Source organism: Triplophysa dalaica, chromosome 8 (assembly GCF_015846415.1).
Source record: "Triplophysa dalaica isolate WHDGS20190420 chromosome 8, ASM1584641v1, whole genome shotgun sequence".
Taxonomy (NCBI): domain Eukaryota; kingdom Metazoa; phylum Chordata; class Actinopteri; order Cypriniformes; family Nemacheilidae; genus Triplophysa; species Triplophysa dalaica.
The window spans coordinates 12,335,239-12,353,779 of NC_079549.1; the positions used below are offsets into that span (position 1 = coordinate 12,335,239).

An 18,541-nucleotide genomic window follows, 5' to 3' on the forward strand; every position below is an offset into this window, starting at 1 on the left:
AAAGTTAATGATTTGTCTTTTTTCACGTTTTCTGAATTGGCAGGTGCACAAGAGACTTGATTTTAGCATTTAAACATGGAAAAAGTATGTTTTTCATGAAATGTCCCCTTTAATAAAATAAATCAAATGCTGAAGAACAGAAAGTGTCACACATTTTAACTTGTTGATTTGTTATATAGGTAGTCATTCAACATGCAACAACTTCAGGCATGTAGGCAGGGCTCACCTCTAGGACCTTGAAGAAAATTGAGCACCAGCATATTTTGATCATGCTGAAGGCTCGTTCTACAATGCATCTTGCACGGGAGTGCCTGCTGTAAAAAGGGTCTAAAAAAAGGGTTCTATACAGGCTCTCTGTATGTCGTGATGAGGCAAATGGGTGCACTTAGGCAAGGATAGCCACTATCCCCAAGGATGCACTTTCCTGCAGGTGGATATATGGGTCCCCAGAATACAAAGGGATGTTTTTCAGCACCCTGGAATCGTGCACAGACCCCATATATCTCACAAAGACATCAATACATTTTTCCTGGTTATCAGTGATGGCCTGGAGTTGAAACAGTTTCCTGTTGCACTTGCAGTTGTTTGAAGGAGGTTTAATTCAGACATGACACCAACTACTTTTGTTAAAGCTGGTGATCCAGCCAGCTGTGCAAATCCTGCTCCCACAGCCTCCAGGTCATCTCTGTTAGGAAAGCAAATCACCCTCCTCAAAATTCCCATGATTGCCTTGCTGACTCTGTTTACAATGCACAGTGGAGGCAAGGCAAGGCAAGTTTATTTATATAGCACATTTCATATTGTGGCGAGGCGCAGGTCCAGGATCAGAGTCGCCAGGGAAACGGCCCATATAAGATGCGGGTTCCCAACACTCTGGATTCTGACTCCAAAAACGCCTAACGCGATGTCTTCTCTTCCCCCAAGTGAGAGCAAGTGAGGAAGAGACTATATTAAGGAAGCACGGAGGACGAGAACGGAGCGGCAGATGGCAGCTTACGAGCACCCCAGACATCGTCATTATATTATGAGTACTTTTTATGTTATAATAAATTCCCCAGTGGGGTTGCTCGAATCAGCGCTGTGTGAGTGTCATGTCTCTTACCCCTGTCACAATATACAAGGACAATTCAAAGTGCTTTACATAACATGATTGACAGAAAGAAATAAAACGTATCTTTAAAATGCAAATGATTTAAGATCACAAATACTTTAGATTTTAAGAAACAATAAAACAGCAATAAAATTGATTAAAAATGTGAGTATATATATTTACATTTACATTTACATTTAGTCATTTGGCAGACGCTTTTATCCAAAGCGACTTACAGTGGACTTATTACAGGGACAATCCCCCTGGAGCAACATGGAGTAAAGTGTTTTGCTCAAGGACACACTGGTGGTGGCTGCTGGGATCGAACCAGCAACCTTTGATTTACCAGTTCAGTGGTTTAACCCACTAGACCACCATCTCCAGTATATAAAATATATATATATAAAAAGAGCATAATAAAAATAAATTAGAAATAGAAGTGCAGTTGATGTAAACCAGCTCAGGTTGTGAATGCACAGCTAAACAAGTGTGTTTTTAATCTGGATTTAAAAGTAGCTACTGTTGGTGAACGTCTCATGTCTTCTGGAAGCAGATTCCAGCTACGGGTGGCATAATGGCTAAATCCTGACTCGCCCTGTTATGAATGAACCATTGATATCTCTAACTGGCTTGATCCTGATGATCTGAGAAATTATGTTTAATTAACAAAGTTCGGGAGAAGCCGGAGCATATAATCAGCCGGCTGGTGTATAATCAGCAATCACAACGTATACACAATCAGCCCTAGCGAGCTAGCTAATAAATAGGGAAACCATCTCACCTGCTCGTTCTCCTAAGATTAAGCATCAACTCTAAAGTTCGACGCTATGTCCGAGACCCCCGTCATTGACGACGCATCCACAAACCGCAATCCTTCAGCGCTGACGAGCGCGTCCCATCGTTCCAGCTCGGGGTCGGATTCAGTAGTAGATTCCCCGGCTTCATTACGTGGCCGCCAGCTCCGACGTTCCGCACCTCGCAAGGCTAAAACCAGAGGTGACACTTCATCACCTGCCCCAGAGAAACGTCCGTCGCCTTCGCCGGCTTCTTCTTACACCTCCACGCACAACACGATCCCCGCCATCTAGAAATGGACTGTCCAGGGCCTACGACTGGCTCTATCCAATGCGGACGTCGAGTTCCATAGGCGGATGACCAAGGCCGAGCTTTACTTCCTCTACGCTTCTTCCCTAGCCGACACCGCCCCAACGAAGTCAGCTCCGCAAATGACCACTGACAATCCACCAATGCGGCTTGTCGTGGCCGTCCGCTGGCAAGCCGGCACAGCAGGCCCTCCACGAGCGCATGTACCGCCACGGAATTTCCGGACGCCACGAACCGTCCGGTCAAAGGCTTCCAGCAACTCGTCCCTCTAGCAGTAGGCCAGCTCCAACCTCCAGCCAACACCCCGCCAGCAGTAAAGACTGCGGGCCGCCCAAGAAACGTTGGCTCGCCAGCACCTGGAGCTCCGGTGCGTTCTCACCCATTCCCCGCCCCTGGCTCTTGGCCCACGGCACCTCCATCGCCCACTAGGTCGAGGCTATCTCAGCTAGCGATGCAGGCACCGGTCCTCAGCCATTTCACCGCCCCCTTAGAAGCCGCCGCTAGCGCGAGCATGACTCCGCTAGCCCCTCAGGTGGCTGCAATCCCCCCCTTTTCTCTCTCCCAGAGAGCTGATCAAATTTCACATTGGCCACGGCGACAGCTATGCCAGTGCCGGTTAACGCACCAGTGTTGGAACCGCCTCCAGTTCCAGGGAACATCAGATCCCAGATCTTGACAGGTGCGGACACAGATCTTTATTTACTCCTCTCACCTTTATCACCTCCGTCAACCGAGCGGCAGATCACTTACGGCGATCTGTCGCTCACGCTAAAAAATCAGTCACCCAACCACACCCGCCCGCTTCTTTCCCCGAATTTACCGTTGCTTTTTCCAGCTACACTGACGTGATCTGCACTGCGTTCCCTCATAGGAGACGCGAGCTGGGCGATTATCTCTCTATCGTGGCAGAGCTCGCTCTCTCCTATGGGGGCACGCATTTCTACACATATCAAAAACTTTATCCGCCAAATGTGCCATTCGTGTAGCTCAGTGGAACCAGTGCCCCTACTGGGGAGCATTGGACACTGAGCTGCATAACAGGGTTTTCCTGGGCGTCCGCAATATTTCATGCGCAGTATGTCGCTCAGTAACGCATACCACAATAGATTGTCCCCTATTCACTCCCTCTCTTCCCCCACGCTCAGCTTCGCCTCCCAAATCTACCTGCTCTGTTCCGCGCCTGCCAAGCCGCCCAGTTTACCAAACCCATGGGCAACCCAGCAATTTGGAGGCTTGCAGGAATTTCAACGCCGGAAGATGCGCCAGGCAGTGTTGTCGCTTCCTGCATGTGTGCTCATTTTGTAGCGGAGCACACGCTCAAATTGTGTGCCCGTTGTCTCAAACGCAGAAAAAAAACCTTAAAAATTACCTTTCGACTCCCAAGAACATTTCTTGTTTGTCTTCCGAATTTTCCTCGCACCCCGAATTTCAGTTTACTGACTATCCTCTGACCGGTCTCTCGAACGGTTTCGACCCCTGCGTCATCAATCACACAGCTTAATATGCCCCAACCTCCAGTCTGCGCTCGCCGAACCAGAGTCAGTCGATCTCCTCATTAAAAAGGAGATCGATGCTAATTTCATTATTGGCCCCTTCGACGCTCCCCCTTTTACTGCATTTCGCATCAGCCCCATTGGCATAGCGACGCGTAAATTCTCTGGAAAAAAGTGCCTCATTTTCGATCTCTCGTCACCACACGGCTCTGCCTTCCCTAATATTAATAGCCTCATTACGATCGAGGAATTTTCCCTGCACTACCACAACATCGATCAAGCCATCACTTTAATAAAACATGCCGGTCGTGGCGCTTAGCTAGCAAAAGTCGACATCACATCCGCATTTAAAGTCATGCCAATCCACCCAGACTTCTGGCACCTTTTCGGCATTCGATGGCGCAATAAATTTTACTTTTCTGTCCGTCTCACCTTTGGCTGCAGAAGCAGCCCAAATATTTTCGACATGTTGTCAGAGGCAATTTGCTGGATTCTCTCTAACAATTATTCAATTCCCTACCTATCCACCTACTCGATGATTTTTTTAATCATCTCGTCTCCCGACTCGTTTCCGGCTGCACATCTAGCAAAAGTCCAGCAGGTTTTCAAAAATCTCGGCATTCCCCTCGCCCCAGACAAAACTTCAGGTCCAAGCACGTCCAACGAATTTCTCGGAATAAAATTAGACTCGCTTAAATTCCAGGCTTCTCTGCCGAAAGAGAAAATCGATAGAACGATCTTGATCGCGTCCTCCCTATGAGCAAATCCCCGCTGCTCAAAACGCGAGCTTCTGTCTGTTCTCGGCCATCTAAATTTTGCGATGAGAATAATCCTGCAAGACCGCCCATTCGTTTCACACCTCCTCTCTCTCGCGTCATCCGCAGACGCTTTAGAGGACTCGTTATCAAGCTCCTGCTCATCCAGCTCGATGAGCTGAGCTTATGGATAAAATTCCTCAGACAATGGAACGGCTTGTCATTTTTCTACAGTGACATGGCCTCCTCCCCCGTTGATATTCACCTATTCACAGACACCGCCCTTTCCGTCGGTTTCGGACGCTTTTACCAAGGCCGTTGGTTCGCGTCCACCTAGCCCCCCCCAGGTTTTAGAGATTCCTTATGCTTTAGCATCTTCAGCTCTTTTTGAGCTATATGCACTGGTCGTCGCAGCATCCCTATGGGGAAAAGAGTGGTCAACTTCCAGCATAATCGTGCACTGTGACAACGAGGCAACTGTTCATTGTATTAACAAAGGCCGCTCCCACTCCCCCGCCATAATGCCGTTCCTCAGACGCCTGATCTGGATCTCAGCCTGTGACCAGTTCATTCTAACTGTCAAACACATTCCCGGATCAAAAAATCTGATTGCTGACGCCCTTTCTCGTTTTGCCTTCCAGAAGTTCAGGCTGCTGGCACCCGAAGCAGACCCTTTGCCAACACCGGTACCTCCCTATTCGGAAGTGATATTCCGATTAGCCACCCCCTAAAAACCCTCCTCGATGCCTCTCTAAACTCCATCATCCGAGCTGTCTCCCTCAGGACCCTCCAATCTCATCTCACTGCATGGAAAAGCTTCAAGTGTTTTCACCTGGCGTTCAACATTCCCTTTCCTGATTTTTCTTTCCTCACCATCACCTCCTTCATCTCCTACCTGAACTCTTCAAAAAACCTCCAGGCCAGCTCAATTAAAGGCTACATGAGTGAACTCCAGTTCTTCCAGAAACTCATATTCAATTCGCCATCTGCAGCCATAGCCAGCTCCCAAACATCTATGCTTATCAAGGGCATTCAACATACCCAGCCTGCTCGCCAGAATGCAAGGCAACCTATAACCCTGGATATATTGACAAGTTGCATTTCCACCCTCCATAAAGGATACCACTCCAAACACGTCGATCGCACACTCGATCGCACATGTTTATCCTAGCATTCTTCGGATTTCTAAGATGTTCAGAAATTTCCACAACATCCATTTTCAATCCCCTAACCCATCCAACGGTATCCGACCTGTCAGTAGTCGATTCAGAGACGATGTCATTCTCCATTAAACAGAGGAGTCGGACCAAACGGACCAAACCAGGAGAGGACATTTCATCTACATATTCAATCTCCACTCACCAATTCAACCATATCAGACCCTCCTAGCCTACCTCCACTTCAGGAAATTCCAGACCAAAACCACATCGGATCCTCTATTCGTCGAAGAGTCTAACCGCCCAGCTACATGCTTCTGGTTCCAAAAGCACCTCAAAGCTGTCCTGCTCCTATCTGGCATCCCCGCAGACCACTTTTCCGGCCACTCCTTCCGCAAAGGCGCAGCAACCACAGCAGCCCAAAAAGGCCTCTCGCAGTCTCAAATTCAAGCACTAGGGCGCTGGACATCGGAAGCTTTCAAGAGCTACATCAGGTCAGATCGCTCTATCATCAGGGAAGCCCATCGAACCCTCATATCCAAAATCATCTAGAGAATCCATACTTCACATGCATGAGCTCGAACATCCTCCATGCCAGCCGAAATCTCACTAACAGGAGAACTCACCGCTGCTTCAACCGGCTCAGGGGCCAGTGCCCAAGTCTTGGGCTATGCAGCAGCAGATTTAACAGCAGGAGCCAACATCGCAGCAGCAACTACCCTGGCAGAGACAAGCACTTCCATTTCAAGCAAAGAAGCCAGCGTCGCCACGGCGACTACCCTGGCAGAGACCAGCTCTTCCATTTCAATCAAAGAAGCCAGCGTTGCCACAGCAACAGCCTCAGCCAAGGCCAGCTTTCCCACTTCAGGCATGGAATCAAGTGCTACAACTAAGAATCATCCGCAGCAGCCTATGCTTCCGTTACAAGCGCCAAAGCCAGCGTTGCAGCAGGGATCAGCTCCGCAGACGCCCATGCTTCCATGTAAGGCGCAGAAGCCAGCGTCGCAGCAGGGATCGGCTCCGCAGACGCCCATGCGTCCATCACAAGCGCCGAAGCCAGCGTCGCAGCAGCGATCGCCTCCGCAACGCCCGTGCTTCCATCTAAGGCGCAGAAGCCAGCATCACCGCAGTGACCGCCTCCGCAGAGGCCAGTGCTTCCATCTAATGCGCAGAAGCCAGCGTCGCCACAGCGCTGGCCTCCACAGAGGCCAGCGCTTCCATCTAATGCGCAGAAGCCAGCGTCGCCGCAGCGATCGCCTCCACAGAGGCCAGCGCTTCCATCTAATGCGCAGAAGCCAGCGTCGCCACAGCGATGGCCTCCACAGAGGCCAGCGCTTCCATCTAATGCGCAGAATCCAGCGTCGCCACAGCGATGGCCTCCACAGAGGTCAGCGCTTCCATCTAATGCGCAGAAGCCAGCGTCGCCGCAGCGATCGCCTCCGCAGAGGCCAGTGCTTCCGCCTCGCTTTCTACCATCAACGACTTTCCACGGAAGCAAGCATCACAGCATGATCACCCCAGCAGGAGCCTCCATCAGGCGCTACAGCCGGCTCCCTCCTTCAGTCGCCTCTTTCCAGTATCAGTCCCAACAACAGGGAGACCCATGAAGCCATGTTCATTTTGGACGGTTCCCGAAACCTCCATATTAGGAACTTCTCATCACTGCAGCAGACACCTTCCATCTTCTCAGTCTCAACCATCCTCGGAGGAACCCTGTCCCACTTTCTCGCTTTATGGGGGTGTGCTCTGGGCTCAGACTGGTTCGGAGCTCGGCGCACTCACCAGTACCAAGGTAGAGTGTTTCGGGCTCGGAGCCTGCTTCCCGGACAGCACGCCAAATACGCATAACCTTCATATCCAAGCTTTATCATTATCCCTATCAATATCACTGTTATCTGTGTAGGTGAACTCGTGAAATGATGTTTAATTTACAAAGTTCGGGAGGAGCCGGAGCATATAATCAGCCAGCTGGTGTATAATCAGCAATCACAACGTATACACAATCAGCCCTAGCGAGCTAGCTAATAAATAGGGAAACCATCTTCCCTGCTCGTTCTCCTAAGATTAAGCATCCCTCCTCCACCCCGGCTCCTCTGCCAAGCTCACTATCCCGCAGCAACCCGGGAGGTGTGCTCTGGGCTCAGACCGGTTCCGAGCTCGGCGCACTCACCCGTACCAAGGTAAAGTGTTTCGGGCTCGGATAGATCTGGCGAGCTCTGAGCCTGCTTCCCGGACAGCACGCCAAATACACATAACCTTCATAACCAAGCTTTATCAGTATCCCTTTCAATATCACTGTTATCTGTGTAGGTGAACTCGTGAAGTCTGTTTGGTCTATATTCAATGGGGACACAAGCACCTCGATGTCCCTTTCCCATCCATGGTTATTGTCCAGTCTGACTGCAGCAATGAGGGACATGATGGATGGCAAAGACAGGCGAAGGTTGGTACGGTGGTCAGCTGCTTCATCCAAATACAGCTGAAGAATTGGCACAGCGGTGTTGAGATGGCAGTAAGGATGTAGGGTTCAACGACATAGATAAAGGTTAATTAGTTACAACAATAAATTTAAAAAAGGCTTTGATTTATGTGATGTTTACTTGTATATGTATGTATAATTGTTAAATTCATTTATTTTCTTATTTCTTATTTTATATATTTATTCATGTTATTAATAAGTAAAAATGAAGAAAAAGAAGAAAAAAGCAAACAGAAACAAAATGACAATATAGAGAGCAAAGCAAAGGTAGACGGCAAGAATGAAAAGGTCTTAAATGAGGATAATCCAGAAAGGAACACGTGCCGGGATTTGACCTCGGTCGCTGGAAGTGCTACTGCACAATATGTCGGCGCACAGTCCACTGGACCACTTGGCACCGACGACTATTTTTTTAAGAAGAATCTTAGAAGTTATACTTGTTAAGCCTTGCACATTACAAAATGTGCTCCAGCACTACAATGATTTACAAAGGAAATTTAGGAAAAGAGCACTTTTACCGTGCTTAAACAAGTGAGGAGTGTGTGAATATGTGAAATACAGTTCAAATTCACTTTCATAAAAGTTTGAATAAAACAAGTTTACTAGATCTGTGTAATAAAGCCAAAGTTCTTAGAATGATACTAATGTCCCACAGCTAACTTCTGCTGTCTGTGTTTAGATCTGTCTACTGAATGTTCTTTAACATTTCCTAAATGTCATGAAAGCTTTATGAAGATGCAGATTACGTTTTTCAGCAAAGCAGAAACTTTTGATGTTGTTAAATATATAAATTTCCAAGTGATGAATCCTATTCTATTTCTTGTAAGGCCTGTTTTGTTCAGACTAATTATGGGAAAACCAAGTATGCTGATTTTGTGATCAAGGCGAATATTATTAAAGACTCATGAACACAAGCAATATTTAGTATCATCACATCCGGTCACAGGCTGCTTCACCTTGTTTACAATGCAATGCTTTAAACCATGAACTGTTATCTGTGCAATAAAATGCTCATTTTAATTTAGACTCTTGTTTGTTGTATCTGTTTACATTGACCTTACACAATCTGCAGATTGTGTACAAGAACTTGTAAAAGTTAATGATACACAATGGATGCAAGTAAACAGACTTTTTAGACTAGACACACTAGAATAAAGACGCAGCAAACAAGAAACTTGTAGGCAGACATTAACAATTTTATTAAATTTTAAACCAACAGCATCCTTGAAATCTAACCATTTAAAATGCAATTCTAATTCACAATGTAAAGTTTAAGAACAGCAGATTATCAGTAGGAGCTGTCACAATAATTTCAGATAAAGAAACTGCATATTCTTTTTTAATATAGTTATCAGATCATACCTACATATGACGTTGTCTTATTTGAACTGATTATTTTTTAATCTCAAACTTTCAGAATCATCTCAAAACTTTCAGAGCCGCAAAAAACAAAATGTGTTTATCTTTTTACCATCACTGTTAATCTACAATAATCTACATGTGAATCTGGCATTTTAACAACATTTCTTATTCAGTCTCCTCTACCTGGCCTCTACGAAATAGCTGGATAGCCCTAATTATGATTGTATCTTGCTTTAGATCACCGGAACTAAGCGGCTTCTTCATGACTGGATCGATCTGATTCCTGCAACGACAGGATATTCTGTTATTATCTTTGTGCCATATACTGTACACCTTAAAATACACAGAATAATATAAACAGCTAATGTGTTAATGAAAATAGACAAGACACACTGCTTTAAACAGCCTTTTCCCCATCTCTCATCTCTCATTTTCCCACCAGCAATCTCTCATACATGTTAAAGTAATGTACATAAATACTCACGTCTTTAGCCATTCCTCAATGGCTTTACGCTCGTACACAGCCCCATATTTGCTTCTCACTGGATCAACAAACATCTGTTTTGACAGTGGACATAACAGATGAGGAGGTACCGCCTCACTGCTCTCTCCTACGTATTTCTGAAACATACACACAAACACAAAGTAGATGAATCTAATGATAGGCCTTCTAAAAATAAATTCCAATTCAAAGGTAGTACTGCAAGATATATTTATTCTCTATAAACATATTTTGTAACATTTTATTACCAAATTCCCTTTTTGGTATATTTTATTACATAGTGTCTGATTTCAAAACATTGATTTTGAAAATGAAAAATTACCATTTCAATGGACTCAACAGACTGACCAGCACTTTTCGCTGTCTCAGCTTTGGCTGCTTGTTCAAAGCCTTGTTTGTTTGTCTGGAATTCCTCTGCCAAAACACTAGATAAAATATAGACAGTGAATAAAAAACTATTTAAAGTTACTACAGTTCATTTCCATTTTCCACAATATTTTTTGTTTCTGCACTATGGTAAAAAAGTGCAGTTAAAGCTACAGTAGAAAACAAATATATAAACCCACATTACCTCAACACAAAAAAACACTTTTGTTCATAAATTTTTTAAACAAGCTTGCATAATAAGAGGATACCTGTCCAGTGGATCTTCAGCCTCTGGGAGTATCAGAAGTCCATACACAGCATCCAGGATCTCTCTCATAGTAACATCAGATGAGTAGTTTCGATCAAATATGTGGTGGCAAATCCTTCCAACATTGTTGATGTTGCAGTGGTAAATCTACATTTCAGTTAAAGATTTATATGCTGCACAATACTGTAATCAATAGTACAATCAATTTATATTTTTATTGTTTAACATATTTTATTCAAAGTTATTTAGAACTCATTTTAAAAAGTAACTTTGACTCACTATAACAGTCATTTAACTGTTTAAAGGTCTAATGAATCTCAGGCTTTGCCTTTTGTTTTAGATATTTTTTGGTTATTTTGTTTTGTACTGCTGAATTGTGTCTTCTTTATTTTCCTCCCGTCTGGTACCCCATTTAGTCTCTCAGCGCTGTTAATTACCCTCATCTGCTCCTCATCTGTATTTCCACTATTTTAGCCACTGCTGTGCCAGTTCTCTGTGTGGCGATGTATTTGTTTGTTACCTTGTGTGGCGATGTATTTGTTCGTTACCTTGTGTGGCGATGTATTTGTTCGTTACCTTGTGTGGCGATGTATTTGTTCGTTACCTTGTGTGGCGATGTATTTGTTTGTTACCTTGTGTGGCGATGTATTTGTTCGTTACCTTGTGTGGCGATGTATTTGTTCGTTACCTTGTGTGGCGATGTATTTGTTCGGTACCTTGTGTGGCGATGTATTTGTTCGTTACCTTGTGTGGCGATGTATTTGTTCGTTACCTTGTGTGGCGATGTATTTGTTCGTTACCTTGTGTGGCGATGTATTTGTTCGTTACCTTGTGTGGCGATGTATTTGTTCGTTACCTTGTGTGGCGATGTATTTGTTTGTTACCTTGTGTGGCGATGTATTTGTTTGTTACCTTGTGTGGCGATGTATTTGTTGTGTCTTGCATTGGCTAACCTTGTTCTCTCTCTCCGTTATCGAAGTTTGAACTAACCTCCACATTCCTTCCTAGGAATGTGGCAACCAGTGAGCCGGTTTGGATTATTTTTCTCCCTTAAGGCTCTTTTGGCTTCTCGTTTACTTTTACGGACTTTGGCAGATTACTCGCATTACGGAGAGAACAGTCGCTCGTGCTTTCCTGTTAAACAGACAGGAGTGCCCTGCCGTTTTTTTTTTTTAGCTGTTTGGAATCTTTGTTTACAAAAGAGTCCTTTTGTCGATCTAGACAATGAACTGTGCTTTTTATTGTTGTATACTGTTATGTGAGGTCTACTTATGACGTTCGCGTGATTTCTACATCCAAAAATCATCAAAAGAAGAAATAGGCTATTTTCTACCCAGGACTGTTTTAATGGGCGTGCTGCATTGAAGACACTTGGAAGTAAACGCCCATCACTTTGATTGGATAGTAGTTTGTGTAGTTTGAGCCTTCTTTGAATTTGGTTCGAGACATAACGAGATGATTTTACTCAAATTTACTGACTTATATCCCGGATGTGATGGCAAGGCTTTGCGTATAGTTTGTATAGCCTATAGCTGTATAGTGTTTAATAATATGTTACCGTACCCGTCGGCATTTGATCATGGGTCTCAAATGTAAAGAAAAGATAATAAATGAAAAGATACATTTTATTACATTTATCAGATACATGAGGTTTGCAGTGAATTGCATCGCTGCCGGCGGCTAGTTTGTATCCTCTGACACTTGCTTCACATCACATTTGTTCCTGGTCTAAATATTAGTGTATTTTACTATAGTTACCTATCATTGTCGTTGCCGAATTATTTATAACTTTATTTTCTAAATCTATATTAATTGAAGCGTAACGCCGCTAGCATATTAGCGTGTTAGCTTGCCTTCTGTTTACAGTGTGGAATATCATCTCCCCCTATTTGTCTTGTGTGCTAACTGTTTCTCTTTTTAAGCGTATATACTAAGACTCATCAAGCAACCTTGGTAAGTTAGGATTGCACTTCATACCCGGTGAGTTATGGCTTCTATTCCTATTGTTGTTACTTGCACCTCATGTCATATGTTTAGCTTAGCCTTCTCTGTCAGCGGCGAGGGTTTTACATGTAATAAATGCAGGGCAGTAGTTAGGCTGACGGAGAAGATCTTAGAATTAGAGTCTCGCATCCAATCTATATTTGAGGATAGTAAGAGTGTTAGGACTGTAGAAAACACTTCGGATGCGAGCAATGTTAGCGCACACAGCTCGGTTCCGGTTGAAAATCCCCTGCAGCTGGGAAACTTTGTGACGGTGAGACGGCATAGTCGCAGGACAAAACATCACTCAACCGTTCCGATTAAAGTCTCGAACAGGTTTGCCCCGCTCAGTGACACACCTACTGAGAAACCTGCTGAAAGTGCCCTAGTGATCGGTGATTCTATTGTCCGGAACGTTAACATAGAGACACCAGCCACCATACTCAAATGTTTACCGGGAGCCAGAGCGCCTGACATCAAGTCAAATTTAAATGTGCTGGCTAAGACTAATCGTAAATACAGTAAGATTGTTATTCATGTCGGCACAAATGATGTTAGACTCCGTCAATCGGAGATCACTAAAGATAATATTAAAGAGGTGTGTGAGCTCGCAAAAACGATGTCAGACACTGTAATATTCTCTGGCCCCCTTACTGCTTACCGTGGTGATGAGATTTATAGCAGATTATCATCACTAAATGGCTGGTTGTCTGAGTGGTGCCTGCAGAATAATATAGATTTTATAAATAACTGGAAGAGTTTTGAGGACAGACCTGACCTGTTGAAACGAGATGGTCTCCATCCCTCCTGGGATGGGGTTTCCCTCCTCTCTAGAAATTTGGCACACAGTCTTAATAATGCTAAAGTCTGACTACCTAGGGCCCAGGTCAGGAAGGAGACAGAATGGCTTAACCAACTGTCTGCTTGCCGTCTCTCGTTACAGAATACACAAAATACACAACATGTAATAATCCCTTTTTACAAACAACATAAAATAGAGACTGTGTCTGTCCCCCGGATTAGCAAACATAATATATTGCGTAAACCTCTTGAAAGTAATTTAATAAACGTTAAACAAATCAAACATGAACAAAATACAGATAATCAGCTGTTACGACTCGGATTGCTTAATATTAGATCTCTCTCAAATAAAGCACTTTTTGTTATCGATTTGATAACCGATCATAAAATAGACATGCTTTGTTTGACAGAAACATGGCTTAAGCCAGATGATTTTATTACTCTAAATGAATCCGTTCCCCATGATTATTACTATAAACACGAGCCTCGTCTAAAAGGTAGAGGGGGAGGTGTCGCTGCACTTTACAAGAATTCTTTTATTACCTCTCAGAAGTCTAATTTTAAATACAATTCTTTTGAAGTCATGGTACTTCACGTATCGACACCTAATACTAAGGACAAAACATTTTTAAAATTTATTCTAGCTATTGTATATAGGCCTCCAGGGCACCACACAGATTTTATTAAAGATTTTGGTGGGTTCTTATCAGAACTAGTACTGGCCGCAGATAGAGTCCTTGTCGTCGGTGACTTTAATATCCATGTAGACAATGATACAGATGCCTTGGGACTGGCTTTCAAAGACACTCTTAACTCCATGGGCGTTAGTCAACATGTGTCAGGACCCACTCACCTTCGTAATCATACTTTAGATTTAATACTTTCTTATGGTATAAATGTGGACGATGTTAAAATCGTTCAGCAGAGTGAAGATATTTCGGATCATTATCTGATATTATGTTTGCTTCAATGGCCTACGGCTGCAAATCAAACTCCTTGTTACAAATATGGTAGAATGATTACTTCAACTATCAAAGATGCGTTTCTCGATAATCTGCCTGAATTGTCTAAAATATCTAGCATGAGTAAAAACGTTGACGATTTTGACACTACTATTGAAAATTTGAACACTACTTTCTCGGAAATATTAGACACAGTTGCTCCTCTGCGTTTAAAGAAAATTAAAAATAGCAGCCCAACACCGTGGTATAATGAACACACTCAGACTCTAAAAAAAGCGTCCCGTAAAATGGAGCGCAACTTTAAGAAAACGAATTTAGAGGTATTTCGTATAGCATGGAAGGATAGTCCTCGAAATTCCTAATAGAGGAAAACCATCACAACCCTAGGTTCTTATTTAACACCGTGGCTAAATTAACAAAAAATAAGTCGTCATCGACGTCAGATTCTGATTATCAGCATAACAGTGATGAATTTATGAACTACTTCACGAGTAAAATCCAAGATATAAGAGAAAAAATTATAACAATGCAACCTGTAGTGAAATCCGCTGAACAAACTAACTACAGCACCCCTAAGGAGAAATTGCAATTATTTTCTACAGTAGATCACGATGAACTGTCTAAAATCATTAGATCATCTAAATCATCAACATGCATGCTAGACCCTATACCTACAAAACTACTGAAAGAAATGCTCCCAGAAATTATGGATCCTCTTCTTAGTATTATTAACTTGTCACGGTTCTGCCTATCATGTTTGGCTATTCTTGGTCTTTAGGCAGAACCAAAACAGAATTCCCTGTTTTATGTGGGGAGAGAAGTTTTTAGTCTTTTGGCTTTCCATACTCTCTCCCCGAGTCTCGTCAGTTCCCGCCCTTTCTGTCTCATTAGCTTTCCTTGATTGTTAACCCCTATCACCTGGTCCCTATTAATTATCCCTTGTCTGTTTCCCCTATATATACCTCTCATGTTTCATTGTCTTGTGCTGGTTCGTTATTTGTGGATACATGTACGTGAAGATACTTGTGCTTATGCTCAGTTGATTGCATCTGTTTTGCTGGTATACGTTTACCCAGTCTTGCCTTGTTCCTGTTTCCCCGTGTCTTGTAAGTGTTAGTTTAGTGTTCCTTTCAAGTACTTTGTTTTGTAGTTTAGTTAGTCCTTGTCCTTGTTTATTTATATATATATATCTTGTCCTGTTTTCCCCCTTGTGGGTTTTGTTTTGCCTTTTTGTTAGTGTTTGTCCAATAAATTCCTGTGTTACCCCTACCTCCTGTCTCGTGCTTGCCTGCACTTGGGTTCTCCCCCGGAAATCCTAACATTAACTCATCTCTGACATTAGGACATGTGCCTAAAGCATTTAAGGTGGCTGTTATAAGGCCTCTTTTAAAAAAAACCAAACTTGACCCTAAAGAACTAGGGAATTACAGGCCTATATCGAATTTACCTTTTATATCTAAAGTTCTGGAAAAAGTAGTTTCAACTCAATTATGCTCCTTCCTCCAAAGGAATGACATTAATGATGAATTCCAGTCTGGATTTCGAGCATGTCACAGTACAGAGACTGCTTTGATCAGAGTTACAAATGATCTCCTTTTAGCGTCTGACCGTGGCTGTATTTCGTTATTGGTGCTGCTAGACCTCAGTGCTGCATTTGACACCATTGACCACGGCATACTTCTACATAGACTCGAAAATTACGTCGGCATTAACGGAATAGCATTGAAATGGTTTAAGTCTTATTTATCCGACCGTTTTCAATTTGTAGCAATAAACAATGAGGTGTCCCGCAAATCACAAGTCCAGTACGGTGTACCACAGGGCTCAGTCTTGGGACCCCTGTTCTTCGCATTATACATGCTACCTCTAGGAGATATAATAAAGCGACACGGAATTAGCTTTCACTGTTATGCTGATGATACTCAACTTTATATTTCCTCGATGCCTCATGAAACCCAGCAGTTTCATCGAATAAAGGATTGCATAGTTGACTTAAAAATGTGGATGAGTAACAATTTTTTACTACTAAACTCGGACAAAATAGAAGTGTTACTTACTGGACCGAAAACTGCTATGCGTAACAACCAAGAATACTGCTTAACGATTGACGGATGCTCCATAAAATCCTCGTCATCAGCTAAGAATCTTGCCGTTGTATTCGACAGTACTCTCTCATTTGAAAGCCATGTCGCCAACACCTGTAAAATTGCATTTTTCCATCTTTAAGAATATATCTAAATTACGTCATATGCTGTCACTGTCAGATGCAGAGAAATTAATTCATGCATGCATGACATCAAGACTAGATTACTGTAATGCACTTCTAGGTGGTTGCCCTGCGGGCCTATTACAAAAACTGCAACTGGTTCAAAATGCGGCAGCTCGAGTTCTTACGTACAAAAAAGTATGAGCATATAACCCCGGTTCTGTCAACCTTGCACTGGTTACCTATAAAGCATCGCATTAACTTTAAGTTCTTGCTTATTACCTATAAAGCCCTACATGGTCTAGCGCCGCAGTATTTGAATGAACTTCTATTGTATAACAGACCTCCACGTACATTACGCTCTAAGGGGTCCTGTCAATTGGTAATACCTAGAATTTCAAAATCAAGTGCCGGTGGTAGATCCTTTTCTTAGCTAGCGCCTAAACTTTGGAATATTCTTCCCTGCACGGTCCGGGAGGCAGACACACTCTGTCAGTTTAAATCTAGACTAAAGACTCATCTTTTTAATCTTGCATACACTACACCTCCATAATATTAATCCTCAGAGGATTTAGGCTGCATTATTTAGATCAACCGGAACCAGGAACACATCCAACAACAAATGATGTACTTGTTGCATCAAAGAGTGCAGAACAGTACTCTACTCTCAGCCAGTCTTGTCTCTTTGTTCCAAGGTTACCGCAGGATGCAGTTCATCCCCAGACCTGATGGCAGAGCTGAGAATGGGAAGCGGTGACCTGACAAGTGCTAAGAGGATAGAGCTGGATAAAGGACGCGACAACTTTGTTTTTCCTACAACATTTCAAATGCTATTAGATTGTTAATGATAATCTTTAATCCTTAATTTTTATATTTTTATTAAGCCTTGTTGTGCAAGCACTGTTGAGCTTGTGCAGAGGCAGCAGCTTTTGCCAGAGGGGAACTGGAATCCCCTGGTTGGGCCTGGGTTCCCCTGAGGGTTTTTTTCTCGATGGGAGTTTTGGGTTCCTCACCACCGTTTGCATATTGTTTTGCACCATCTGCCTGGCCGGGGGGGCTGCTTTAGAATTCATACTTGTATTAAATGTGTCTCATGTACAGCTGCTTTGTAACAATGAAAATTGTAAAAAGCGCTATATAAATTAAGTTGAGTTGAGTTGAGTTACGAGAGTTTCCATGATAAATAAACAAACAGGAGACTCCCGATAACTTATGGATATCACCCAGCACACAAAATAATACCAAAACACTTCATAACAGCCTCCAATACTCGCAAACGGTGTATATAACCTTGAAAAATTATATATTGGCCCAACAAAACACAGAGATGGCGATTCGCACAGGCTTAAGATCAAAGACAACCTCTGCAATTAATACAAATGACTAGAAGACCCCAGGTAATATTAATCTCGTGTGAATAGTGCTCGGGGCACATCAAGCGATCTCTAACAAAGGATAGTGATGCATGGTACAAAAATGTTTTACATATGATTTCTTTGCCCATTCCTATGGGATCCAATTTTAAACTCTCCACAAATTCAGTATCGACCTCGGGATGGACAAACGCTACATGTTTTTCCCACTTGAGCTGGAACGTCTTTAAGAATAAACTTTAACCCCGGATTTCTTATATTGGAATCCGAAGGAAGGTTATGCAGCGACTAAGTTTTTCCACAACCAAGGATGGCTCAGTATTTAGCTATCTTTAACAGCATGTTTGTTTGTTGCTTGCTCGCTCTATCTGGTTCCGCGCCACTGGTTCTGTCATGCGCAAACTAGTTGATGGTTCTAGAGAAGTAGTCGTTGATATTTTTCTGTGTAGGCGATGTTCAACCTATCATTGATATGTGCATTCCAGAACCTGGGCCGCTGGGCATGGTGTCAATAACAAATGTAATCTCATTTATAAGTGCGTTTTCAGTTCTGATACTTACATGATGTTCGCTTGAATACGATTCCCTCTTATATAACAAAAGCTTGGGTTAAAATTTAGATTTTAAATCATGCCTCCTT

At 43.1% G+C, this 18,541-nt stretch overlaps 2 protein-coding genes across 8 annotated transcripts in view; one reads left to right on the forward strand and one right to left on the reverse strand.

The window, feature by feature from the left end:
• Nucleotides 1-9,267: 9,267 nt before the first annotated feature.
• Nucleotides 9,268-18,541, reverse strand: part of LOC130428053 (uncharacterized) — a 37,232-nt gene continuing 27,958 nt past the window's right edge. For all 7 annotated transcript variants that reach the window (XM_056755892.1, XM_056755886.1, XM_056755890.1 and 4 more), the window contains 4 exons: nucleotides 10,578-10,723; nucleotides 10,265-10,367; nucleotides 9,925-10,061; nucleotides 9,268-9,723 (listed from right to left, as the gene is read on the reverse strand). In XM_056755892.1, the coding sequence (XP_056611870.1) occupies nucleotides 9,606-9,723; nucleotides 9,925-10,061; nucleotides 10,265-10,367; nucleotides 10,578-10,723 (504 nt within the window). In that variant the 3' untranslated portion in view covers nucleotides 9,268-9,605. The remainder of the gene's footprint in view (nucleotides 9,724-9,924; nucleotides 10,062-10,264; nucleotides 10,368-10,577; nucleotides 10,724-18,541) is intronic.
• LOC130428056 (uncharacterized) lies at nucleotides 10,746-17,460 on the forward strand. The gene is made up of 2 exons (XM_056755895.1): nucleotides 10,746-15,428; nucleotides 15,560-17,460. The coding sequence occupies exon 1, from the start codon at nucleotides 13,755-13,757 to the stop codon at nucleotides 14,682-14,684; it is 930 nt and encodes a 309-aa protein (XP_056611873.1). The 5' UTR covers nucleotides 10,746-13,754; the 3' UTR covers nucleotides 14,685-15,428; nucleotides 15,560-17,460.